Genomic DNA, 27,997 nt, shown 5'->3' on the forward strand with positions numbered 1-27,997 from the left:
TCAACAAAACGCCTTCGCAGCAGCAGCGCCAGTTCGAAAAACCTTCGTGGAACCGTTCCGCCGCGACGTTTTTTTTTCCTTCCCTCGGTTGAGGGAGTGTGTTGTGCGCGCAGGAGGAACGGGCGGCGGCGGCGGGGGAGTTGCCATCGCACACAGCCAGGCCTCTTTGCTTCAGACCGCGAGAAAAAGACCCGCCGAAGCAGCAGCAAAGTTGTGTGTGCGAGCTTCTGTGGCATCGTTTGACGGACATTTTTGCATTGAGAGTGCGGATTTTGGGGCGGATTTGCTCCGGTCAGGGTGGACCGATTTGCAGTTGGGCGGTGCCCGGTGAAAGCGGTGAATTTTGCGAATTTTGTGCGCTTGGAAGGGTGAAAATCGGTCGCGGGACGGCGCCGGAAAAGTGCCACGAAAAAACGGTCCAACGCGGAGTGCGCGAGTTTGCGGATCGCCATTTTGAACATCTTTTCGGTTTCCGAGTGCGGTTCTTGGTCGGCGGGTTTGGCCGGCATTTGGGGGGAAATTCCTGCGGTTAAACGGTCCCCACGGTGGACGGTGTTCCGGTCAAGTGTTTGCCCTCGTTTAGAGTTCGCTAGCCTCGGGGAAGTGTTTCCGGTCCGGGTCTAAATTTTCCCCGGTCGTGACGGCGCGCGGGTGGCCAACTCGAGAAAGAAGAAAAATCTCGCGCGACGACGAGTGTGTCCGCCCCGTCTCTCGGAGGGAAGGACCAAGAATGGCCCACCACCAGAACAAACCGGTCAGCATCGTGATACAGGATCCGAATGGTAAGTGTCCCCTAGAACCCTCTAGCGCCGTGGCCTTGACAGCTACGACGCAGGAAAATTTTCCTCTTGATTATTTTTTTTGCCGCGCCGACTTTTTTTTCTCTTAAACTTGCTTTCGCCACCTCTCCCGAGGAAGGCACTTCCATTTATTATTCTGTTATCCTATCCCGAAAAAAAAAAAGAAATATTCAAGAAAAAGGGAGGATTGTAACAAATTTTGGTGATTACCGCAGGGTCTTGTTCCTCTCTGTCCCCCTTTTTTTTTGTCGAGGGCCTTTGCCGTCGATTCGCGGTCGTGATTTCAACATCTTTTGATATCGAAGAGCGAGCCGAGCAGGAGACAAGCAGCAGAAGCAGCGAGATGATAAGCGCTGTTCAGAACTTGAAGAATGTGCAAAGTCTCGTAATTAATTGCTGCGCTCCTGGCGTCCGGGTTGATGGGTTTGTGGGAAGCTTGGGATTCGGGAAGTTATGCGAAATAATCGGAGTTGTTAGTTGGACAGTGTTTTTTTGTAAACTGTAATTAAAATAGAAATCATTTTAAAAACTTAGTTCAACAAATGGTAGTCCCTCAAGTAGATTTTCGCTTATTAATTTAGAATTGAAACCAGTTGGGAAATTCTCATATACTTGGAAGGTTAAGGATTTGGTCCTAGACCCATCCAATGTTATGTTTCTCATTGTTTAAACAAATTATTTTGCAAAACTTTGGCTAGAAACTTCATTTGAAAAAGCTGCAAGCAACATTAGGTGTTGTTCTCATAAATCCTGCTTATTCCATCTGAAACATAACAATTTGAAATCAATTTTGAAAAATAGAAATCAACTTTTCTTGGTCTCTTTCAAATTAGGGGTGACGACGTTGGCCAGATTCAAACTTTTAGCGAAATTTGTGAAAACTCTCTACTTCTAGTTACTTCCTTTTACAAGCGTTCGAAGTGCTGTCAAGATGAAAAAAAAAAATAAAAACAAGCTTTAAGATTTTGCTCTGTGCTATGAAATATCATTTCTTTGAGCGGCAATTATTTAGCATTTTAAGCTTAGCATTTCAACTTAGATTAAAAACAAAATCTGACACTGTGGAAAACTCACTGTAAAAAAATTCAAATTTCATTAAATGTTATTACCCCTTTTTCTTTGGGTATCTCAAGATAGGAATCGTCAATAGAACTTCCAATAGGCTTTCAGAAATTTAAGCAGATTATAAAAAAATAATTACGACGTTTCAACTTTTTTAGATTTTGCATACTCGTCCTAGGCAATCACTACAACTGTCAAACACGAAAAAGTGCGAGTTTGATTGTTTTTTGCGGTAGTGTAATAGCTCCCTAACTAATTCATGAATTTCTTTTTGAAAACGAATGCACAAGAAAGTTGGAACATGTATTTCCCCGAAAAAAAGTTCCAACTTAAATTACATTGTGCAACATTCTACACTCGTTAGAGTGGCGTCGAATTTTCAGAAAAAATGTTTTTTGCCATCCTCACTTCACTGAGGAAAGGCTATAAAATGAACTTCTAATTTTGAACTCCTAGACCCACCTTCACGTATACATATCGACTCACAATCAAATTCTGTGTAAATGTCTGTGTGTGTGGTAGGAGGTTGATTTGAGGTTGATAAAAAAATTAAACTTGATTAACTCGGCACTGGCTCAACCGATTTTGTCCGTTTTGGTCTGATTCTATCCGTCTAGAATTCCCATAAGTCGCTATTGAAAATTATGAAGTTCAGTTGAGTACGTTATACTAAAAAACCGATTTTAGCAAAAAACCAGAAGATTGTGAAAAGGGTAGATTTTGTAAGAAAACCCGTCATGTTAAACATTTTAAGATCTGACATCCCTATCAAAAGTTTTGTGCACTTAAGTGTTAATTTAACACTTTCCAGATCCGATCTCAGATATGTTGATGAGAATGTTGGATAAATCGTGCGACCCATTGTTAGATTGGTAACCAAAAGACCTTTCTAAAGGCGTATAAAAGATTGAAAAATTGTGCAATTCTGATTGAATGTATTTACCATATTATTGTGAGGAAGGCACCAACCAACTAAAGATGGATTAAGTAACGTTTTTCTGTAGCATTAGGCCCCTGCACAACTCCCCCAAACTTTAAGCCCGGTCTCTTAAGGTGAAGCCGTTGATCATTTTCGATGAAAATTGATCATCACTATACAATATTCTGTATTAAATTCAATTTAACGAATTTCAGCACAAAAAGGAATCAGCGTGTGCTGGTTGTTGCCTTCTTGAAGCCACTGAAAGAATTTTTGATCTAAATCAAATGTGCTTCAAAATTTATATAATTTTGTGGCACAGTCATTGACGTCCTAGTTGGCAATCATTGATTAATGACGATTTCCATACCTTTACAAAGAATGGGATAATCGTTACCAAAAGGAATCAGCATGTGTAGGGCACTATTCTAAACAACTTGTTGAAGGAATTTTGTCAAAATATTGAATGCGACGCAAAATTTATATCTTTGAACGAAAAATCATGACAATGATGGAAGTCTTTTTTTTTTAGAAAGTATGGTGCTATCTATCTCCCGTCAACGGATACAGCGTTCTCAAAGGTGGTCTAAAATGGGACCATCCATAAACCACGAGAACACTTTTTTAAAATCTCAGAAAAGATAAAAGATAAGATATTTCGAGTTTAAAGAAAAGTCTAGATCTCCTCTTTCAAATGCAACCTGGTACCTAAAATTAGGCTTGCGCCTTTTCGAGATATTTATGTTTTAAATTTGCATCTTTTTTACCTTAAAATGGCTGTAACTTTTGACCCTTAAGTCCAAATTGAGATGTCAAAAAATAAAAATGTTCATTTTTTAGAGCTCTAAAAGTGCTTCGAACATCACTTTTCTCTAAAACTTAACCCTGAATTGTCACGTACAAAAAACTGATTTTTGAAGGTTTGCTCAGATGCTTTCTATAAATTTGGTGATAGAAGGCGTAGATTACGAGATAAAATTTTGGTGTCTTCGACAAAGTTGCTTGGATTGGCAAGCCCAACAACTTTTTAGACTGAAAAATTCCCAAAAATACTCCTGTCAAGTTAGATTTTCAAAATCAAAATCATCATTTGCAACAACTCTTCTGAAGACACCAAAGCTCCAAAACTTCACAATTTTTCGGAAAATCAATTTTCCACTTAATTTTGCGATCTAGACCACTGTGCAATGATACAACCAAATTTTTCAAAATTTGTTTTGTTTGAAGATGAAAATGTATATGTCTCGACTTTTTTTTGATTAGGTCCTATAAACATATGAAAGACAATAGCTTATAGGACCTTTTCAAAAAAAACTCTGGATGTGAATACCCTAAAAACAGATAAAAAAAAAATTTAAATGTGTGCTCATACCAACCTCAGACATTTTTACCGATTTACATGTATGTAACCCCTTAAATTCAAGTGAATGTATGACAAAAGGTTGAAAGCCAAAAGGTCGAATGGTCGAATGGACAAAACGTCGAAAGGACAAAAGGTCGAATTAAAAAAAAACATATCAAGAATATTTTAGGAGTTTATACTTGTTATTATTTGTTTCATTTTTTCACATTCGACCTTATGTCTTACGATCTTTTGACATTCAACCTTTTGTCGACACTCGGTCGCGTTGCTCGGATGATTTTCCCCTCAAAATAGGTACTTGACATTCCCGTCCGTGAGTGAGAAGCGCTCATTTTGCTTGCAAAATCTCTGCATTTTGAAAACATTTTAAAACATTCAATTGTTTCAATAGTTAAACTATTTTGCCAACAATGAAAGTTTTATAGCAAATTGCTGAATAATTTTCGAATCGAATGGAACATAAATCGTGTCGATTCGATTAGAGGGAAGGAAGATATAAGCGTTTGACGGATGACGCAGTAATCCAGGGCCTTCGGCCCGGGTTTTTTGGAATGACACCCCAGTACCTTCGACAAAGACGTAGTCTACGTCAAAAGCATTGGAAAAAAGAACTCTTTAAATTTAAAAGAAAATATTAGGGTTGGAAATGTGACTTGTTTTATGTAACTTTGTCAATGTTAAAAAAAATTTTTTTCTGGGGTCGACTTTGGCTGTGTTTTTTACTATCATTTCCTATATTTTATGCAAAAAGAAGTATGCAGTAATTTTTGTAGTGTCACAGACTATGCCTTCTACGCATTTTTTTACAATTTAAATGATCATGGTGCCATTAATATAGCTGAAAATGTGAAAATAAGTTAAAAATTGAAAAAGTGACTGTAAAAATATGAAAAAAATAGAAAGGCAAAATGTAATGATAGGAGGTGGTAGAATAGGCCAAATACTACTAAAAAAAACAAACTTAGTTTAAACAAGATAGTTGCCAATTTAAGTACCAAAAATAAAGCAAGAAAAACATACAACAAAAGAAGTTAAGTTTTTCGTATAATAAAAGATGCTCAAAATAGGCTAGGGTTAGGTTAGATGAGATTAGAACAAAAGTTTCTCAAAATGACCTCCTGAACATGGGAAAAATAAAAAAAAATGGGCGGTTTCGAATTGTTTCGCTTTTCGATTGTTTGGTAGTTTTTATCAATATTTCGTTAACTGCTTTCTTTTTACGCTGCTAAACTGTTTCAAACTCGGAAAGACTCTCTCCTTCCGGCACACTCCCTTCTCCTGGAACAATTAACGCGTCTAATTGTGTTCTAGGCACTCTGGCCGAAGTGCTTTGTTTTCTCTCTCCCCCCTCCCCATGCTCTCACTATGAAAGCACACACGCCACCACCACCATATTGCGATTAAACTAACCATTTTTTTCTGTTTCTTTCTCTCCCTTTCCCGCGGCTTCTATTTTTGTAGGTCAGCAGCAAATTCTACAGGTAATGCAAACGGCGTCGACCACCGGCCGGCCGTTGACTTCGGCCAGCGTCAAAACGATCGTGAAGGAAGTGACCGGCCAGGAAACGAGTGCAATTATAGCAGGACAGGTGAGTCCTCCCTCCCACCATGGTCAACCCATCCCGATTAGAAGCAAGGTTCGCCTCGGTCCCACATTTGGCGCGGAATATTTACGAAGGCATCTGGAATTAATTACCGTCCGAAGGCTTTGATTGGTCGTCGTCGTCGTCGTCACACGACTCAAAATGGCCAAAGGCAATAAACATGAATGACAAAATCGGCCACGGCTGCCTCTGCTGCTGTCGTTGCCGTTGCTGGCTAATATAGAGATAGAAAGAGCAGAGCATCGATCGACACGTTTCCATCATTAAAGCCTCGCGAAAGAAGAATCATCTCAACGTCGAAGTCGATGTCGTGGAGGTGACCACCAGACCACGGGGATTCGTGTTTTGCTTGTTTGGCTGGAATTCTTGGGTTTCAGGGTTGCGTGTAAAAACAGGAGCGAGCGCGGGGGCAACAACAAAAAAAATGAGCTTGGAAAGTTTAATTATGGCAGCCTCGCGCGATCTCAAGTAAACAATATCGATTAAGAGCGTCTGCTGGGCAGGTGGTGAGCTGGGCCAAAGGGGACGTTTTTTTTTTTGCAGTCGTTTGCACTTTGTGTAAGGGAAAGTTTTTAATTTGACGTTGACGTAATTTTTTCGCATTTCTACCGTGATAATGCCAGTTTCAGCAGAAAGCAGAAAAGCGGTTAAAAACCAGGGCTGCGGAATCGGGCCATGTTTCAAACGACTCCGACTCCAACTCCGACTCCGGCTTCCTGAGATTAGCCGACTCCGGCTCCGGCTTTCAGCTCGAACCGACTCCGACTCCGGCCTACAAACTCTAGCCGACTCCAACTCCGACTCCAGCTTTCAACAAATCGTTAGCTCCGACTCCGACTCCACATAATTCTAAATGTTTCAAAAGTTAGATAACTATTATTTTGAAAACATTGATACATAGGATTACTTTATGTTTTTCATTTTTTTTCTCAAGGAAAATAAGTTCGAATCACAAAACTGAAAAAAAATTTCCAGGTAACGAGTTTTAAACGTTATTGAAACAGAAATCAAACATATCTCCAGTATTGAAGGCATTTTCAGAAGAACAGAGTCTAGAGTTTTTTTAATTGGTCCTATAAACATATGAAAGACAATAGTTTATAGGACCTTTTCAACAAAAAAAAAAAAAACCCTAGAATTCAGAAGTAAGGACCAAAATTTTGCCAACGATTTATGATTTTTTCAAAATAATGATTTTTGTAAATTTTTTGACCTCATTTTTATGTAAAATCGAATTTGCAATCGAAAAGTACTTAACACATTTTTTATTAAGTGCACCCTTTTAAAAATATAGCCTTTCAAAGTTAAATTTTGTCCGAAAAAATCCGGTTTTTTTTTATTTTTTTTAAATAGTGGCCTTGATTGTCCATTCCTGAAAATATTGCTTTCGAAAAGTTCAAAAAAAATCCTACTAAGAAGATTGGACCACTGGTTGCTGAGATTTAGCGGATAAAAGAAGAATAAACAGGAAAATTGATTTTTTTAGTCTAACCCAATCAACTCTCCATTTTTTAATGTCGATATATCAGCAATCAATCAGCAATTAATTGTCCGATTTTCAATATTGAAAAATGAAACATTCGTGAAATTTTTCGATCTTTTCGGAAAAAAATATTTTTTTTTTAATGAATAATAATTGAGGACTTCCCGGGAATTCCTGCGAAATTTAACCCCACTGAAATTTGTATGGTGCCTTCGGTATGCCCAAAGAAGCCATTTTGCATTATTAGTTTGTCCATATAATTTTCCATACAAATTTGGCAGCAAATTTGATGTATGAAAATTCAAAAATCTCTATCTTTTGAAAGCATTTTTTCATCGATTTGGTGTCTTCGGCAAAGTTCCCTGGTCTTTGTCATAATGAGTATCGTAGGTTTGATGCTTGTTTGGCAAGGAGTATGAATTGATCCGATGTGGAATTAAAATCGAAGTGTTCAGTATATTGCTGAAGCTTCCATTTTTACACATGCACACCACTTCATGCTACGAGAACCCACTTTGACGCAGTCTCAGGGCTTAATCGATGGCCGGTAAGGGACCATCCATAAACCACGTGGACACTTTTTTGGGAATCTCAACCCCCCCCCCCCCCCCTTCGTGGACAATTGTCCATACAAAAAAAAACTTTTTTGTATGGAGCGTGGACAATCGCTAACCCCCCCCCCCCCCCCCCTTAAGTGTCCACGTGGTTTATGGTTTATGGTCCCTAAGCTGTCATCGAGACAAGGAGGTTCTCCGATAGTGGAAATATCACATTTGTAAAATGAACCGCTACATATGTGATTTTTCCCTATCTTAATGTTGGTGTCAGGTTAGGATGAGGGTTTAAAAAAATAGTTTTTATAGAATTTAGAATTTTAACTATAAATATCAACTTTTTATACTTTGCCTTTAGTTATTTAAGGACAAAATTAGTAATAGTGAATTTAGTGATTTTTATTCAAGTAGCATAAAAACCATTCTGATTTGTCAAAATTTCCATAGAGTCTCGATCAATCAATAGTGAAATGATATCGGACTAAATTCGTTGATCTGTTGAACTAACGGTTGTCGGATTATGATTGTATCGAGCATTGTTGCGAATCGAGGATCTACTGGAATTCTGACGATCCAAGGCTCGTCTTTTTTCAATTCACGACTTGTATAATATGAACTGTTAATCTATTTTTTTGTTTTTGTTTTTTAAAAGAAGCCAGACAGGTTTTAAAAGAATTGTTCTAGATTTTTTGGCTATTAATTAAAATTTCGGGGATTTGAGATAAGAGTAGCTTTCGGATAGGTTACTTTAAATCTTGTATTTAATTCAAGTTAGGTAGTTATCCGCAAATGAATATTTGGACTTGTATGAATAATTGAACATTTTGGACTTATGAATAACACACAACTGTGCATTTATTCTAGAGTCAGATCCATAGGGGAGAGTGGGGAGACTTGATCCCCTTTTTTGTATCGCACATAACTCTGTCAATTTCTCACAAAACTATAAACTTTTTGCATGAATTGAAAGCTTAAACATTCATCTATGTTTGGCTAATAAGGGTATTTCATCAGATGAACTCTTCGAATCATGCCAAGCGTTTTAAAAAAATATTTTAAACCGACATTTTAAAAATGTTAGGGGTAACCTGATCCCCCTTTCAACATTTTGAAGATATCTTAAGCAAAATGTGTCTTATTCATCCAAACTTTTAATTTTCTATTAGTTACAGCAATTTCACATAAAACCTGTACGTTTGTGTAACCTGTATTTAAAAACTTAAAATATTATTTTTTAGACCAAAATTAAGCATGTTTACAAAAGCTGGAAATTTTTGTTTACAAAACTTTTGAAAAAAGGTTCAAACTGCAGTATGTTATGTACAACTATACTAAAGGAAACTATGTATGAAAACCCAGCCTAATTAATTAATCTTGAGGCTGATTCTAGTGACTGTAAAAATGCAGGGATCAAGTCTCCCTAAACGCACTTTTTTAAACAATTGATTGTAAAAATAGTATAACGATAAATTTAACATCAAATGCGTAAGGGTTTTAGAGTTGATAAGTTTATCAAACAATTCATGTATAAAAATATTTTTTTGAATAATTTTTGAGTGTTTTCTTTACATATCAAAACAAAGAAAAAAAGATCTCTTGGAAGTTTTTTGCAGCTCGTTTTAGAAAAATGTGTGTTAAGTGTAACTCAATCTAAACATTTTTTAATTTTTTTCTTTTTTTTCTACAATGAGTTTTAGTTGATTTCGCACAACTTTCTAGAACAAAGCTAATTGTTTTACCCACATGTTGACGAGATACAGGCTTGGGATCAAGTGTCCCCGGGGATCAAGTCTCCTCACTCTCCCCTACAGCGTCAGTGTTTATTTGGTCGAAGTGTACTAATTCATTGGCAGATCTGGTTCTAGTTGTAATGTACGACAAGACTACTGACGGACGTGACAGAACGAGGGCCCAGTTTAGAGGTTTCGACATCAACAATGTGCGGCTAGATCACCCTCCCAAAAAAAAAAAAAAAAAAAAAAAATAAAAAAAAAATGTTGTCTTCGGCAAAGTTGTAGGTATGGATAAGGACTACACTGAAAAAAATGATACACGGTACAAAATTTTTTTGGTGATTTTTTATTCAACTTTTTGTCACTAAAACATGATTTCCAAAAAAACACTATTTTTTAATATGTGTAAAAGGGGGACATCAAACGACAACTTTTTTGAAATTTTCTGGTTGTGCAAAAAACCTTTGACCGAGTTATGATTTTTTTTAATCAATACAGATTTAAAAAAAAATCGAAATGCAATCAAAAAGTACCTTACTAAAATTTTGATAAAGTGCACCGTTTTCAAGTTAAAGCCATTTTTAGATAACTTTTTTGAAAATAGTCGCAGTTATTATTTTTTTAAAATTAATGCACATGTTTGCCCACTTTTGAAAAAAATATTTTTGAAAAGATGAGAAAATTCTAAATATTTTGCTTTTCTGAACTTTGTTGATACGACTCTTAGTTGTTGAGATATTATTACATGCAAATTTGATGTTTTCTAAGTCTCACCCAAACAACCCTCCATTTTCATATGTCGATATATCAGCACCTAATGGTCCTATTTTCAACGTTAAAATATGAAATATTCGTGAAATTTTACGATCTTTTCAAAAATTTTTTTTTCTAAATTTTTAAACCAAGACTAACATTTTAAAAGGGCCGTAATATTAAATAGTTTCGATCTTATGAAAAAATCAGTATTGATTAAAAATTCATAACTCGGCAAAGATTTTTTGCACAACCTGGAAATTTCTGAAAAGTTGGCATTTGATGTCCTCCAAAACATCAAAAAATGAAAAAAATAGTGTTTTTTTTGGAAATCAAGTTTTAGTGACAAAAAGTGGAATAAAAAATCACCAAACTTTTTTTTACCCTGTATCATTGTTTTCCAGTGTAGTTCGTATCCATACCTACAACTTTGCCGAAGACATCAAATCGATGGAAAAAATCCTTCAAAAGATACAGATTTTTGAATTATAATGCATCATTTTTGTATGGACAGCTGCCAAATTTGTATGGAAAATTATATGGTCAAACTAATGATGCAGAATGGCTTCTTTGGGCATACCAAAGGCACCAACAAAGTTTCAGTCGGATTAAAAAATACAAAAAAAAAAAAAAAACGAATGACCGAAATCTGAAAGAACTGCTCAATAATCTAAAAACTTTTTTTAATGATACTTTTTTATTGTCTACCAAAAGTAGGTAGGTCTTAGGAACAAAGTAATTCTGAATCAAATTCAACAAAAATATTGTTCAATCGCATTTAATATGTCATCTATTTGAGTCGAATCTTTATTTGTGAGTCATTATTTGTATGATGCAATTGACTTGATGTAATCTTTGGTAAACACCTTGTGCACTACGCTTGTTCTACGGTGTATGTGTCTCACTTGTCACTCTCAAACACATCAATTCCACCTTCTATTCCAGGTTACCAAGTGGGGCAAATTCAGGCTATGACGCTTGATTACTCGTCGTACACCAAAAACATTGCATTCGATTAAAACGCCGATGCACACCGCGTGTTGCATACGAAATGTTGCATTCCTTTCGAGCTTCTTCTCCCTCCAAAACTGCTTCACTCTTACAATTACAAACACGCGCTTGTCTTTTTCAAAGTATTTGATGATTCCCTCTTTTCACTCTCATCCTGGGAATCGTGTCGAGTTGTTCTGAATGGAGAGCCCTTTGCTTTTTTTAAAGGGTCCCATTCTTCATGTGCGTCACCAAAATGGTGTGGGCCCCCCACCTCACATGAATCACCTCTTCACAAGAGGGGGGTCCCAATCCCAAAGCCAAAAAAATCGTTTTCGCGCGCTCTCTTTTGACCTCCTCTCTGCTTCTATCGACGATGCGGGTTCACCTTTTATCGAGTTATTACATTACCTTAACACACAGACCAGCCAGCCAGCCAGCAGTTTTTGGCTGTTTGGTTGTTTTGTGCACTATCTTTTGGGTTGAACCTGTTTTTTCACGTTTCTTTTCTTCTTTATTTTTTTTTTCGCAGAATTTTGCCACCCCTGTGATGCAGAAGCTCGCGCCCGGACAGAAAATTATCACAATGAATAATCCCAGTAAGTTTCGAATTGTGCAAAACGAAAGCGTGTTTTTTTTGTTATGTTTAGTCGCCGACTGAAACCACACAAATTAATCCTTCTTTCGCAGAGCTGCAGATATTGAACTCGCCCGCAGCCAAGAGTGCCAGTGGGAAACCCCTGGTCCGAATCTCGCCCTCACAGTTGGTAAGTTTTTCTGGAGATTTTTGAACAATTTTAAATAAAGCTCGGCAATTTGTCAAAGCATAATGATTTTTGTGTGTCTAGAAATTAGTCTTGAAAGCTTAACAAGCAAATTGAAATAAATATACTCATTTTATTTCAGTACCCAAGTAACCACAAGCACTAAATTGAAGTATTTATTCAGTACTAAATCAGCACTCGAATGTTTTGAAGTAGTAAATAAGCTTTGCGAATGCCTCAAAGTACCAAGACTTTGCAGCATTACAACTGGCATTAAATCACCATTTACGACCTCGAAAATGTGCTTCAAAGCATTTGATGTTTATCAACAAAGTAACCCATCGATACGGGAAACATTTCAGCCAGGCACGCTCTTATTGACTTTTATCCTTCTCCCGTTATACCGTTCCAATAAGCATGCGGGCTAAGGCGCATTTCCCCCAGTGTGCAACAGTTTTATTTTTGCGTGAACTGGGTTCAATTCCCGCTGACTGAAGTGTTTTTTTTTTGTTTATTATTTTTTTTGTGGAAAACTGCAGCCTGTAATTAAGCCAAATTTTTCAAAACATATGCCCATAGCACAAAGGACATTATCAAAAGTTCTCTGGTAAATTGAATGAATGATGCAAAAAGCTGCTTTCCGGAAGTCTGATACGAAACGAAACTATTGGCACTACGCCCCCCGGGGCATGGCCTTCCTCTAACGTGGGATTTCTGCTCCAGCGCCTCTGACGAGACAGGAGAAACCGGGACCGACGTTTTACTTCACCATCCGATAGAAGCTCAGTGGATAAGGCGGGAATCGAACCCGCGTCTCATAGCATCATCGGGATCGGCAGCCGAAGCCGCTACCCCTGCGCCACGAGACCCGCAGTCTGATACACTTTGTGAAATTTTGCCAACCGTGGACCAAGCACTCCTCGGAAAAACAGTTTAAGTTAGCCGTTAGCCATTACTTGTCCCTATTAACCCCAAGCCTTCCGTAATTGATTGTACTGTACTTGACTGGATGGCCGCAATTTGCTGAGTGATTCGTCAATAATTTTCGTCCAACAAAATAGGGACGTGGCGTTACATCGTGCTGCCACCTGGTTTTTTTAAGCGCAAGAGTGTAAAAGTGCTGAGTCATCGTCTAAAAATAGACGGCGTCCTATCTCGCCCAGCAAAATTAGGTCGATAAAGTAGTCGGTTTCGATGAGCAAAAGTGGAAAACGTGGTCTAAAAATAGCGACGCCATCTCCCTATGACAACGGGTTTTTCTCATGAACCAGAAACTCGAAACAGCAGAAAGAAAGTCTTCCTTAATATTCGATGCATCAACCACATCGATTAAAACTTTCAAAACAATCACGCATTTCAGAATACATCAGTTGGCTGGCGCGCATCCTGGAGATCGACGAGAAAAATGCAAGAATAACATCAAAGTGTCACACTCACACATGAAACGCAACAGGAGAAAAAAAAACAAAGGAGGCCCACCACCAAGTGTGTGGAGCAGCTAGCTGTCCTTTTTTTCCCCCAGCCTTGACGTCGATAAAGCAGTTTTTTTTGTTCGAGCTTTCGGTGAGGCATTAAATCGGCATCACTGTGCGCCACTTGAAATATTTCTCAAGAGAAAACCCAAGTAACCACAAGCACTAAATTGAAGTATTTATTCAGTACTAAATCAGCACTCGAATGCTTTGAAGTAGTAAATAAGCTTTGCTAATGCCTCAAAGTACCAAAACTTTGCAGCATTACAACTGGCATTAAATCACCATTTACGACCTTGAAAATGTGCTTCAAAGCATTTGATGTTTATCAACAAAGTAACCCATCCATACGGGAAACATTTCAGCCAGTCACGCTCTTATTGACTTTTATCCTTCTCCCGTTATACTGTTCCAATAAGCGTGCGGGCTAAGGCGCATTTCCCCCAGTGTGCAACAGTTTTATTTTTGCGTGAACTGGGTTCAACTCCCGCTGACTGAAGTGTTTTTTTTTGTTTATTTTTTTTTTGTGGAAAACTGCAGCCTGTAATTATGCCAAATTTTTCAAAACATATGACCATAGCACAAAGGACATTATCAAAAGTTCTCTTGTAAATTGAATGACTTTTCTCGCAAGCAAAAAGCTGCTTTCCGGAAGTCTGATACACTTTGTGAAATTTTGCCAACCGTGGACCAAGCACTCCTCGGAAAAAAAACAGTTTAGGTTAGCCGTTAGCCATTACTTGTCCCTATTAACCCCAAGCCTTCCGTAATTGATTGTACTGTACTTGACTGGATGGCCGCAATTTGCTGAGTGACTCGTCAATAATTTTCGTCCAACAATATGACAACGGGTTTTTCTCATGAACCAGAAACTCGAAACAGCAGAAAGAAAGTCATCCTTAATGTTCGATGCATCAACCACATCGATTAAAACTTTCAAAACAAACACTCATTTCAGAATACATCAGTTGGCTGGCGCGCATCCTGGAGATCGACGAGAAAAATGCAAGAATAACATCAAAGTGTCACACTCACACATGAAACGCAACAGGAGAAAAAAAAAAACAATGGAGGCCCACCACCAAGTGTGTGGAGCAGCTAGCTGTACTTTTTTTTCCCCCAGCCTTGACGTCGATAAAGCAGTTTTTTTTGTTCGAGCTTTCGGTGAGGCATAGGGAGATGGCGTCGCTATTTTTAGACCACGTTTTCCACTTTTGCTCATCGAAACCGACTACTTTATCGACCTAATTTTGCTGGGCGAGATAGGACGCCGTCTATTTTTAGACGATGACTCAGCACTTTTACACTCTTGCGCTTAAAAAAACCAGGTGGCAGCACGATGTAACGCCACGTCCCTATTAAATCGGCATCACTGTGCGCCACTTGAAATATTTCTCAAGGGAAAAGTGCTGATTTAATGTTTTGAAGCATTATTTGCTGGTATTAAATGCCAATATAATGCTGATTTAATGCCGCTATTTAGTGCCTCGCGGTTACTTGGGAAGTGCTGATTTAATGTTTTGAAGCATTATTTGCTGGTATTGTTGAACGCGCGTGGTAGTGTCTAAATTGTAACAAAAAGATTATTTGGAGCCTGCTTGAGTGGGGCACAGTGAAGGTTTTCGGTTTTTTTGTGTTTTTTGTAGAAATTGAGGCTCGCAAAGATTTCCATTTTGGCGCACATCAGACGCCGTCAGACGTTATGCCTTTCCTGCCCTTTCCTGCAGGGCAAGCTGTTCACAGCGTTGACAGCAGTGACGTTTGTTTTGTTCGCGTGTATTGAAGCCAAACATTTCGTTTGGGCCAAGTTGCAAAACTGTATCTTAACAGTTTTTTTTTAATTAATAATGCAATGCGTGCTCCGCGGTTCGGAAAAACGGTATTTTAAGTGCTTTTTTATGAAAATGTGTACAACGGGGGTGCTGATTCGGCAGCTCAAACTCGCTGCATTTCTGGTTACCGATGACACTTTAACGTTGGCAAGTGTTATCTGAAGACTCTACGGTGACCGGCGGGTATGGTTGGGAGCGGTGCGTCAAAGCTGCAGGCAACCTGAGGCCGCTTTGATGGAGACAAGGATGGACGACCATTGATTGGATGAATCCGGTGAGATTGTTCCTTTTAAATCTTAATACACTATTTATTTGCCTACAGGTCAGTGAGATTTGATTCCGGGCATTCAGTCGGTTTACGTCGTGGCCGTCGCGTTTGATTTTCATCGCCGTCGATTCGTTTATTTCCCCCCGTTGTGTTTCTGTGCATTTTCTGGAGTGTACTTTCCGGGCGGTTTGCCTGAGTTGACAGTTGGTTCTGTGGACTCTTCCGATTCCGATGATTTTTGTTGCTGTTCTTAATTATGTTGCACGAGCGGTTTTTGCAAGAAACTGAAACGACTAGTTAAATTCGGATTACTTGATATCCAAATCTTATCATTTTCGAGTTATTAATTCAAGACCGGATATTTTCGTTATTTAACTTTTGTTTTTAATCATCTCCTCACGATGTCGTGAGTTGCGTTGGTGACCTTAAACGGTGCGCGTTGCGGTCGTCACGCAGGATTTTCGTTGCCGTTTCCGTGTGTTTATCTTTCCGGGCGGTTTCGCGTTTTCGCATATTATCTTGGTTTTATCTTTCCACAGCCGGCTGTCTAAGATTGAATCATTTATGCTAAACTCAACACCAAATAATCGGGAATAGTCTCATCCGCATCATCCGATTGTTTGCCTTGAGAATGCATAATTCATCACACTATTAACGAAATTTATTGATTATTGGGTCGCATCATCATCCTCTATGATGAATCCTGGCCATTACCCTTACCCACTAACAAAATCCCAAGTAGAAGTAGTTTTTTCCGGCACACGTGGGGGTGTGGATATCGTATAGAACCCACCCTTGGTAGCAACCTGTGCTAACTAACATTCCCGTCCCAATCCCCCCGAGATCTACAAACTGACATGGCGGGCGCCGTTGGTGGCCAACGACTGTTACCTATTTATTCCAGATCTAGTTTTGAAGATCTTGATGTTTTATCTTTTCAGCGCATTCATACATGCTGTTGATAAGGGAAACACTATTAGTTCGTTGAAGCGTATGATCGTTGTATTGATAGGATATTACGGTCCTGTTCAGCAACGGAGAAGGACAACCATGGGTGGTCTCTCATGCTCATGCTCTGAAGCATTATTTGCTGGTATTAAATGCCAATATAATGCCGCTATTTAGTGCCTCGCGGTTACTTGGGTATTCTATGCTTTAATTTTCCTGAATGGTCATATTTAATTTACAAAGTATTTAAAATTATAAGGAAATGAAATATAATTCTTTTACAAATAAATAAACTGCAGTTAGGCCAATGCAAATATTTTTTCTATTTGAAATGGTGTCGATTTCTGAAAAGTCAGGGAAAACTGGTATTATTGACAAGGAATTTTGTTTGACCTAGAAAAGTCAGGGAATTTTTTGCTCGGTCAGGTAATTTTAATGACTCAATAAGAAATCCAACTATATTAAAATTCTTGTTGAATATTCGCTCTTGATGAAGTACTTAAATGTCGTCTCTGGCGTTTGTCAATTTTATAATTTTGTTTTTTTCCAGATATTGATTGTGAAACTGTTTTATGTTTTTTTTTTTTTGTAATTGATGAGATATAATTTAATTTATAAATCTTTAAATTAAAATCAATCGACATTATGCCAGAAGATGCTTGAGGCATGAAGAGAAATATCTAATATTAACTTTTTTTAAACCCTGGTCCTGAGAAATTCTTCACGAAAAGTGGAAATGAATTTCTTGCGTTTTTGTTGAATTAGCTAATTTTTTTTTTTTGAGGTCTTAGGGCTGGTGCGGAGCTCGGAAGGAACGCAAAAAATAAAAAAAATATAAAATTTGGAATAACAAGCCATGTTGCCAGGTAAAAACCTCTTGTTTTTGGCATGAATAATGTGTAGAAAACATTGATTTATTGGCAAACACGATTTTAGCGATATTTTCTTGTCAATGTTCTCTTAAGCTCTTAAAAAAAATGTCTTAAAAGCTCTTTGAGTGCGTTTAATGGTTCTTACGCTATATCTCACTTGGTTTTCAATATTATTTCTAAGGGTCTTCGGGAGCCTTGAAGATTAGCGTAATTAGTGTACTCTAATTACTGGCACAACATGCTGGGTATCATCTACGTGAAATGCCAAACAAGTTCTTCTAAAAGAGGAGTCAGAGTGGATGCACGTCTGGTACCAACCTTATTACAGTTTTTGTTTTATGCAAAATATGATAATTTTCACAAAATAATGTATTTTTTCTCAAAATAATGTATTCACAAAATAATGTATATTGTTCATGCTCAAATTTTCATAATTTGCAAAATGGGTACTAAACAAAGCGACATTTTGTATGCATTTTAATTAATTTTCAAAGAGTTTTTTTTGTAAAATAAATTCGCAAATTCCTTTTTTTTTTTTGGAAAGTACAGTCTAGACTCAATTTTCCAAAAGTCTCGGAATAATTTAACTCCGGATAATCGAATCACGAAAAAAAAAATTTTTGTCTTTTTTTTATTGTTCAAAATTTATTTAGAATTTTTAAATCAACCATTCAAATTTGACTAAAATGTGTTCGCAGAGTTCAAATTTGATGTTAAAGCAAGAAAATATAAAAAAAACGCGATCCCCGCCTTGGTCAGGGGTATTCAAAAACACCCAAAATCTAAAAAAAATCAAAATTTTGTTTATAGGAATTTTTTTTTATTTATATGCATTTTCACTTTATTAGATTTTTTTATAAATACGAAAATTTTCACAAAATACCGTATTTTTTCAAAAATACTAAAACTTTTATGCTATTTTGTGCAAATTTGTCTTTGAAAAAACTAAAATGAAGTAAAAATAGATGAAAAATTTTGCATTGTTTGGTACCGTCATTAGGGGTGACATTGGGTCGAACAAATTTCTGCATTTTTGTATGACCCAATCTTATCCCGCAGACCCAATGTAAAATAGTGTTTTTGAAATATACGGTAATTTGTGAAAATTTGAGTATTGACTCGAATAAATTAAAAATGCATTCAACATTTCGCTTCGTTTGATACCCATATTGCGAATTATGAAAATTTGAGCATTTTCAAAATATGTACACGGTTACTTACTAGGTACATTATCATAAAGTTATATGGATAAAGTATTTTTTTTAGAAAGATTTTAAAAATGTAGTTATCGTTAATAGAATTAACGATAACGATATATCATCGTTATCATCCCGGCGATAACGATAACCATAATCGTTACTGTTAGACGCTAATATTATCGACGATAATTTTATCGATTAACAACCCTTTTTTTGCCTTTTTATCATTGCACAGTACAAAATTGGATTGGATTTTCCGAAAAATGCCGAAGTTTTGGAGTCTTTAGAAGAGTTGTTAAAAATGGAAAAAGACAACTTTGGTTTGGTTGAAATTAGGATGGTTCACGATTAGGGTGTTGTTCATAATCTAACTTTGCAGGATTTTTTTAGTCTTCAAGAATGTTGTTAAACTTGCCAATCCAAGCAACCTTGTCGAATACACCAACATTTTATCACGCAATCTATGCCTTCTACGACCAAATTCAGTGAAAGCAGCATCTGAGCGAACCTTCAAAAATCTGTTTTTTTTTAATGTAGCAATTCAGGGTAAAGTTTTGGAGAATTGTAATGTTGGAGACACTTTTTATTAGAGCTCTAAAAAACAAACATTTTTATTTTTTGACAAGTCAGTTTGGACGTAACCCTCTAACGCCCATGGTTACTCCAGAGCACCACGTAGCATCACCACTTTACTCTGAATCACCATGAGGAAAAAAAACCTTATTTTTTTTTTCTTTTCATGATGATCAAAAATTTATGTTTTGAACTATATGATGATAAAAAATCCGAAACTACACTAATTCGAATTTTCATTACTCATCGAATGATGCTGATGTGTTGAGATTATTTTTTATCCAAAACCTCCCCTCCGTCCCACAGAGCCAGTTTAAGCTGGTGTCCAACACCGGCGGCCACTTCACGGGCTCCACGATTTCCGGCCGAAATCTAACCGCCATGCTGGCACCGTCCACATCGGTGTCCCCGTCAACGTCCACGTCGAGCCTTCAAATGGCCGGCATGGCGACATCATCACCGGCCTCGACGTCCTCTTCAACGTCCTCGCCGGCGACCTTCGTCAGCAACAGCACAAACATGATGACCTCCGCCCCCAGTCCGACGATTGTCATGCCCCAACTCCCGCCACCTGCCTCTCCCGCCGCAGCCCACCACGTAAAAGGATCTCATCATCATCAGCAGCAACAGCAACACCAGCAGCATCATAGTAGTAATCATCAGCACCAGCCACAGTACAATTACGGCAAAAAGGCCGCGGCCAGTGGCCAAATTCACACGCCTGCCTCCCGCCGAAGGAAAACGGACAAAATCGGCCGCGGGCTGAGGCACTTTTCGATGAAGGTGTGCGAAAAGGTGAAGGAAAAGGGCACCACCACGTACAACGAAGTCGCGGACGAGCTGGTCGCGGAGGAAACCCAGAGCCACGCCGGTGCCGATCCGGCCTCGTACGACCAGAAGAACATCCGCCGGCGGGTGTACGACGCGCTCAACGTCCTGATGGCGATGAACATCATCTCGAAGGAGAAGAAGGAAATCCGCTGGCACGGACTGCCCACGAGCAGCGTCGAGGAGTGCGACGACCTGGAGAAGGAGAACGAACGGGCCCGCGAACGGATCGAAACGAAGCAGCAGCAGCTGCGCGAACTCATCCTGCAGCACGTGGCGTTCAAGTCGCTGGTCGCGCGCAACCAGGAAAACGAGGACCGGGGCCTGGTGCCCAACTCCAACTCCGCCATCCAGTTGCCATTCATCATCGTCAACACGGAGAAGAAAACTCACATCAACTGCAGCATCTCGAACGACAAGTAAGGAGGAGGGATTCTCGGTGTAAGAAAACGTTTTAACTAAAGATTTTCTATTCTTTTAATTCACAGATCGGAATTCTCGTTCAAGTTCGACAACACGTTCGAAATCCACGACGATCTGGAAGTGCTCAAGCGGATGGGGCTGCTGCTTGGTGAGAAGAACATTCGCGAAGAAATCGGAATGAATAGTCCTAATCAATTTGCTTTTATTATCTTCTAACCTGCAGGTTTGGACAAGGGAGAGTGCACCATCGAAGATAGAAACAAGATCAAATCGATGGTGCCCAAATCGCTGGAAAAGTACATTGATGGTAAGTTAGTTTTCTTTATCTTTTCATTTGTTCAATTCCCTGATCAAACAACAATCTAGATTAGATGCTCGGAAAACTTAAAAAAAAAATGTCATGACAGGGAAGTTTATGGTAATATGGACAAAGAGGGTAATTTGGACACCTCTTTTAAAAAACCTCAACAGTATCGAAAAGTATTACTTACGAACGCTGAAATTTTTAATTTCTCAACGCTCAAATGAGTGCTATAGTGAACTTTTCAGCACTGTTATTTTTGGTGATGATAAGGGAGCGTTCTTTTATTACGTAACGCAGTTAGGGGGGAGGGGGTGTCGGTGTCTGTTACGAAATGTTACGAAAATTGGGGGAGGGTGTGATGAAAAATTCTGTTACGTAACGCAAAATTTTCATATAAGCACTCATAAAAATTTGCAAAAAGACCTTGCGTTACGCGTTACAGGGGGGGTAGGGGGGATGGCTCATCTGTTACGATTTGTTACAAAGGGGGGGGGGAGGGGGGTCAAAAATCCCAAATTTTGCGTTACGTAATAAAAGAACGCTCCCTAAGAAGGCCTTTTCGCCACTATACTGCCGTTCTACACTCAAAATCAGAAGTACCCTTCAAAAAGGGTTCTATCTACCCTTTATCTGTCATCCCAAAGAAAAAAAAAACCCTTTTTGAGGGTTACTTCCATCCTTTTTTCAAGTTTACCGGTAGTAACCCTTTGCAAAAGGGTGACGACGGGTAAACTTTAAAAAAAGGGTGGAAGTAACCCTCAAAAAGGGTTTTTTTTCTTTGGGATGAGCCAGGGTTGTTACGGACGGCGCGGATCGCGCGGATGGCGCGGATGGCGCGTATCGCGCGGATCTGGCGCGGATTTGCTGGCTAATTTTGTTCAGGCGCGGATTTCGCGCGGATAGCAATTTTCATAAATAAAATAATTGAGAACGATAGAATTTCTTTCAAGGTACAAAGGAAATATTATAAGCAATTAAATAAATTCAATCTTTTTCTTTGAGTGCAAAAACATCAATTTCTAAATAGTTGTTAATGAAGAATTTTTTTTCTGAAAACTATTCATTGTTTTTTTTCTTAATACGAATCTTTAAAAATAGTCTTAAGGAGCGTTTATTTTTAAAAATGTATTGAGATTTCTTATTCTTATAGCAAACAATAAATATTGAGCGATCATATTAATTACAATTTCAAAATTACAAAATTCGAAAAATTTCAGAATTTCAAAAAGCTTTACTTCTTTTTAGATTTTTTAAGTTTTTTCAATCTTATATTTAAATTTTGAAATTTGCGATTTATTAAAAAAATTAAAGATTCTGTTGCCACTCTGATTTAGGTGGAATTGGTTCTACTCTCAATTATCAAAATATGACGAAATCCACTTAGCAATCTGCTAAAATCTCCGTCTAAAATTGAAAATTTCAGAATTTACATATTCAATTAAACAAAAAAAAATAGAATTCATAAATTTGCCAAAACATGCAGACTCAAAAACGATCCTAAATTCTCACATTGAAAAATTTAAAAAAAATAACATGGATTTTTTCTAATTCTTAAATTCTTATTTTTTTATGAAAGTTCTTTAGTTATTCAATCATTTATTTATTAAGTTATTAAATTTTTAAATTATTGAATTTTTAAATTAATCAATAATTAAATTATTAAATTATTAAATAATTGAATTATTAAATTATTAAATTATTAAATTATTAAATTATTAAATTATTAAATTATTAAATTATTAAATTATTAAATTATTAAATTATTAAATTATTAAATTATTAAATTATTAAATTATTATATTATTAAATTATTAAATTATTAAATTATTAAATTATTAAATTATTAAATTATTAAATTATTAAATTATTAAATTATTAAATTATTAAATTATTAAATTATTAAATTATTAAATTATTAAATTATTAAATTATTAAATTATTAAATTATTAAATTATTAAATTATTAAATTATTAAATTATTAAATTATTAAATTATTAAATTATTAAATTATTAAATTATTAAATTATTAAATTATTAAATTATTAAATTATTAAATTATTAAATTATTAAATTATTAAATTATTAAATTATTAAATTATTAAATTATTAAATTATTAAATTATTAAATTATTAAATTATTAAATTATTAAATTATTAAATTATTAAATTATTAAATTATTAAATTATTAAATTATTTAATTATTTAATTATTAAATTATTAAATTATTAAATTATTGAATTATTAAATTATTAAATTTTTGGAGTCGTATTTTAGTTTAGAGAAATTTAGAGAAGAAAATAAAATAAATTTCGTGTTTCGATTTTCCAGCGTAAAATTTTGGTGGGAATTATCAAGTACAAAATCCCTAGATTTTATAATTTGGTTGTTTATTTTAGGGTTTTAAATTTTTTTAAGTTTTGAATTTAAATTTTTTTTCCTGAATTTGTTTTTAAAGCAACGATATTTAAAGTGTTACAAAAAATGTTAATATTGTTTCAGAAATGGCAGAAAAGGTTCCACTTGGCGCAGGTGGGATATGAATCCACAACTGATCAACGGATCAGTAATGCTTTCTGTATCATTCTTTTTTCGTTTAAAATTTTATTCATTATGTTACTCTCTTCTATGTTTGTCGCGATTTTTTTATATGGCGCGGATTTCGCGCGGATTGGGTTTTGAGGTCGGCGCGGATCTGGCGCGGATTTTTTTTCGACTTTTCCGTAACAACCCTGGATGACAGATAAAGGGTAGATAGAACCCTTTTTGCGGGGTACCTCTGATTTTGAGTGTACGCATAATTGTCCCATGTCATTTTTTGACGATTTTGACTTTTTAGCATTTTTGAGTTTAGTTTACTGCCGTTCTACGCATAATTGTCCCATGTCATTTTTTGTCGATTCTGACCTTTTATCATTTTTAGGTTTAGTTTGACGTTTACTTTTCGAAAAACACATAAAATCTAGTACTTTGTTCGGAAAATCCTTGAAAACAACACCAAGTCTGTTTGTCCCATCGTTGTACTTCTACGCATAATTGTCCCATCAAGTATTTTCTATCACGAAATTATCAGTTTTACGAAGTATTGTGTCATGTCTACCTGTTGTGTAGCAAGAGGATTACAGATAAGAGTGATTAACTGCTAATTGGGATGATTAGGGACATATAGGGTGAATAGGGACCCACGGGACAATTATGCGTAGAAACACAAAAAACGGTCGAAAAATTGCAATCGCGTTTTTCTCAGTTGCTTTTTTTTTGAACATGGGACAATTATGCGTAGAACGGCAGTATAGAGGAATGAATCAACTCGTGACCTCATTTTGAGGCTAGGAATTTTGACAGGTATGGTGTTCTTTTGACATTCGCCTCCTTTCACCACCACAGAAAAATGTGGGAGAAATATCAGTAGAACACCATACCTGTCAAAATTCCTAGCCCCAAAAATTTTACTTTGACAGATGTCGTGTACCAGCTTGGGGTATTTGATTTGTTTTCACTCTCCGAAAATCTCGAAGCAAGTTTCCATCACCAGATTTATGACCAATCAAATCTTATAACCTGCAACCAAGTCTTCTGCCACACGATCTGTGTAAATTTTAACGCTAGTCGTTGGAAATGCGAAAGCAAATTCTTCCGGAAAAATATTCCAAATGCAAAGTCCTTGACAGCGGCAATGACATCAGTCAAACCACTCAAAAGTCACTCACAAATTGAATACTGAGTTCTTTGATTTAATTTAATAAAGGAGAGAATCGTGACGTCAGAAATGAACTCAAATCACTCAAAGTTCATTTTGTGAGTGACTTTAACATTTTGGCCTAGTTTGACAGCTACATTGTCCCCAGTTTTCTGTGAGAGAGAAAAGGAGGCGAATACTTTATGAAAATCATACCTGTCAAAATTCCTAGCCTCAAAATTTTGTCGCGAGTTGCTTTTCTCCTCTATTGTCCCCAGTTTTTCTGTGGGAGAGAAAAGGAGGCGAATACTTTATGAAAATCATACCTGTCAAAATTTTGAGGCTTGGAATTTTGACCGGTATGATTTTCATAAAGTATTCGCCTCCTTTTCTCTCCCACAGAAAACTAGGGACTATGTAGCTGTCAAACTAGGCCAAACTGTTAAAGTCACTCACAAAATGAACCTTGAGTGATTTGAGTTCATTTCGGACGTCACGATTTTCTCCTCTATGACATCAGTCAAACCACTCAAAAGTCACTCACGAATCGAATACTGAGTTCTTTGAGTTAATTTAATAGAGTTGAAAATCAAACTCAAATCACTCATAGTTCATTTAGTGAGTGACTTTAACATTTTGGCCTAGTTTGACAGCTACATTGTCCCCAGTTTTCTGTGGGAGAGAAAAGGAGGCGAATACTTTATGAAAATCATACCTGTCAAAATTCCTAGCCTCAAAATTTTGTCGCGAGATTGCGGGGGAAGAATTGGTCACTTTGGTCCAGTAAAAAGGGCAAGATGCATGTCAAACTGATTAAAAAAAACAATGCATAAGAAGCGTTTTCAAAATAAAATAAAATATTTTTAAATTTTTTGTGATTCAAAAAAAAGTTTCCCAAATTATTCAACTGGTGAAAAAAGTTGTGAACTTTTTCTTTAAAAACATGTTTTGGAACACTAAAAATTTAGTTTCCCCATGTATATTAAAGATATAAACCGTTATATAGTTGATAACAGATGTGATCACGTATATTCAATAACGATTTTTGAAAAACTTTCTTGCAAAATAGTTCAAATTACTATTTTTTCGAAATTTATAGTTTTCTCATAGAATAATCAAACCAATATTGGAAAGTTATACACCAAAATGTTGGAAATATTTTTTTCTGATCAGAATCCTTCATAAGTTTAAAAAAAAGTTTATTTTGAAGGTAAAAACACATTTTTTCAAAAAATCATAGGCTTCCGCTATTTGTTCATAGGTGGCGACATGTGTCTTTTAGATTTGCTGCAAAATTTCTATTTGTATGGAAAATCACATTCTTTTATAGAAAACGCAATTTTTGTCGATATGATATTTTATGTCGTACGTATTCTTAATCAGGAAAAAAAATCCGTTCACCTTCCCCTTGACTGCATTCAAATGACATGCTGTCACCATTCTGCACCGCACGCGAAAGCGAGAGAGAGAAAAAACATGTGGCTTTGGGACGGGCGGCTGCTTGAGTGTTGAACTCGGTTTCATTCGTTTCAACTTCGTGAGCATTCACTGACGGTCGCGCTCAGTCAGCTCAGTTTTGAAATTGTGATCAAAAGTATTTATTTTCCGGGCGGCCTTTTTTTTGGAAATATATCATTTTACATCGTTAAATGAAGTTTGTTTTTTTCCGATTAATCATTACTCATGATAACAAAAAATCAATTAAGTAATGCTTTTCTCAACTCCAAACCATCCAGCATACGGTCTCGGCGTGGAGAACGAATCCGAGGACTGGGAGATGGCGTCGTCGTTCAACGGGGGCCAGGACTACGACGACAGCGTGCAGGACAGCACGGATCTGGTGTCCAGCTACCAGGACAACATTAGCGAGCTCAACGACGATGACCTGATCTCCGAGGACGGCCAGGACGGTTAGAGCGGCATGTCGCAATCTGCAATCGTGCGTGTGTGGTAAAAGGATTTCGTTCGTACTTCTTTTATTGGCCTTAGGTTGACGTCGTTGTGGGATGGGAGAGTTGCACGCGCACGCACGCACGCACGAAAAGTTTGCTGGAAGTCGGAAGTAAGGTAGGTTTAAGCAACACAAATTGAGAACTCTACGGCCGCAACGAGCTGTAGAGGTTGAATTTTCAGTTTCAATTACAAAACAAGAAGAAGGAAACCACAAATGTTACTCTTAAGCAAAGATCATTAAATGTTGCACGTGAAGTGCAACTCAATACACTGAAAAAAAGAAAAGAAAAACACACAAAAACAAATTCGTTATGAATATCGTTATAAGAGGAATGCGAAACGTAGTAAATGTGCAAAGTGCAAAACAAATGGAAACAATTTTCTCTAATTGGTTCATCTTGAACCTGCGCTTAACCGTGTCGATTGGCCTGAAAGGATCCGTAGCTGATAACGAAAATGCACCCAAAAGTACAGAAGTTACTTTTTACAACCGAAAAGCCGCAAAACAGAGAAAAGTCCATCAACAAGAAGTTACTCACACAAAACAAAACCATTTTTATATCAAACTTAACAAACAACACACTAAATGTTAGAAAAAAAAAGAAAAGATAACTGCATCGAACACATCCCAATTTTTTAAGAGCAAACATCTCAGGCTTAAGTTTCTGTCAACAATCAATCAAAAGTAGAGAGTTTTTTCGCATTCGTCGCGCCCATTAACCATATTTCAACACACACACACAACCTAATACAAAACCCCAACAATAGCCGTAGGAAGACAACAAAACAAGAAAAAAATAACTATTAAAAATACCACATCGTACGTGTCATATCGTGTTTATTTCTTTTGCAGTGTAGAGAAAAGCGCTTTTCAAACCCATATATTTTTTTAATTTTCACCACTGAATGTTTCTGTTGAAAAAAAAATATTGAACGCTACAAACATTAAGAATACTAATAAAAAGACAAATTGTTTTCCTGCTTCTCGTCAAATGAGATGAGAGGGGGAAACACCATTGGCAATATTCTACCAACAAAACAAAAAAGAACGAAATTGTACATATTCATTGGGCTTAGAATTGTAGCAGCAGAAATTGGAACCCTTTAAAAAAACGAAACAGAAAATATGAGTGAAAAATGCTTGCTGCAGTTGAGAAAAAAAAAGAAAATGAGAAATTACAAAACAAACAAGCAAACCCTTACACTGAGTAACTCAGACTAATGTAGTTTTACTCGCACATTAATAGAAACAGAGAAAAAAAAAACAAACTTTTATTTTCACCTTAACAAACAAAAATATAATTTTTCTTTAAAAACCCCTGCATCAATAGAAATCTATATATTTATTTATAAGTGCGTTTTTGTTCTCGTTTTTTAAGTTTCTTTTATTGTCATGTTTTTTTAGTCTTTATGTATATCGCTCGGTAGCGACGAAACAACAACCCCTAATGAAATGAAGTAAAACAGCAGGTTGACGACGGAAGAGAAACAGAAGCAGAAATAATAAATATTATTTTTATCGCATAAGCAAAATCTTTATTCTTAGTTATTATTTTTTTCTTAGAAATGTAATTCTAATACCGTAAACATTTATGATGAAATTCGACATTAAATGCATAGAA

The 27,997-nt window shown here is 36.7% G+C and overlaps 2 protein-coding genes across 5 annotated transcripts in view; both read left to right on the forward strand.

Annotated features, from left to right (window-relative positions):
- The window catches only part of LOC120429998 (transmembrane protein 164), a 117,258-nt gene that overhangs the window by 48,013 nt on the left and 41,248 nt on the right, over nucleotides 1-27,997 (forward strand). The window lies entirely within an intron of this gene.
- On the forward strand, nucleotides 15-27,993 carry LOC120431569 (transcription factor Dp-1-like). The gene is made up of 8 exons (XM_039596676.2): nucleotides 15-782; nucleotides 5,606-5,733; nucleotides 11,794-11,860; nucleotides 11,952-12,028; nucleotides 19,496-20,436; nucleotides 20,506-20,588; nucleotides 20,664-20,747; nucleotides 26,159-27,993. The coding sequence occupies exons 1-8, from the start codon at nucleotides 731-733 to the stop codon at nucleotides 26,335-26,337; spliced, it is 1,611 nt and encodes a 536-aa protein (XP_039452610.1). The 5' UTR covers nucleotides 15-730; the 3' UTR covers nucleotides 26,338-27,993.

This window comes from Culex pipiens, chromosome 2, assembly GCF_016801865.2.
Source record: "Culex pipiens pallens isolate TS chromosome 2, TS_CPP_V2, whole genome shotgun sequence".
NCBI classification, from domain to species: Eukaryota; Metazoa; Arthropoda; class Insecta; order Diptera; family Culicidae; genus Culex; species Culex pipiens.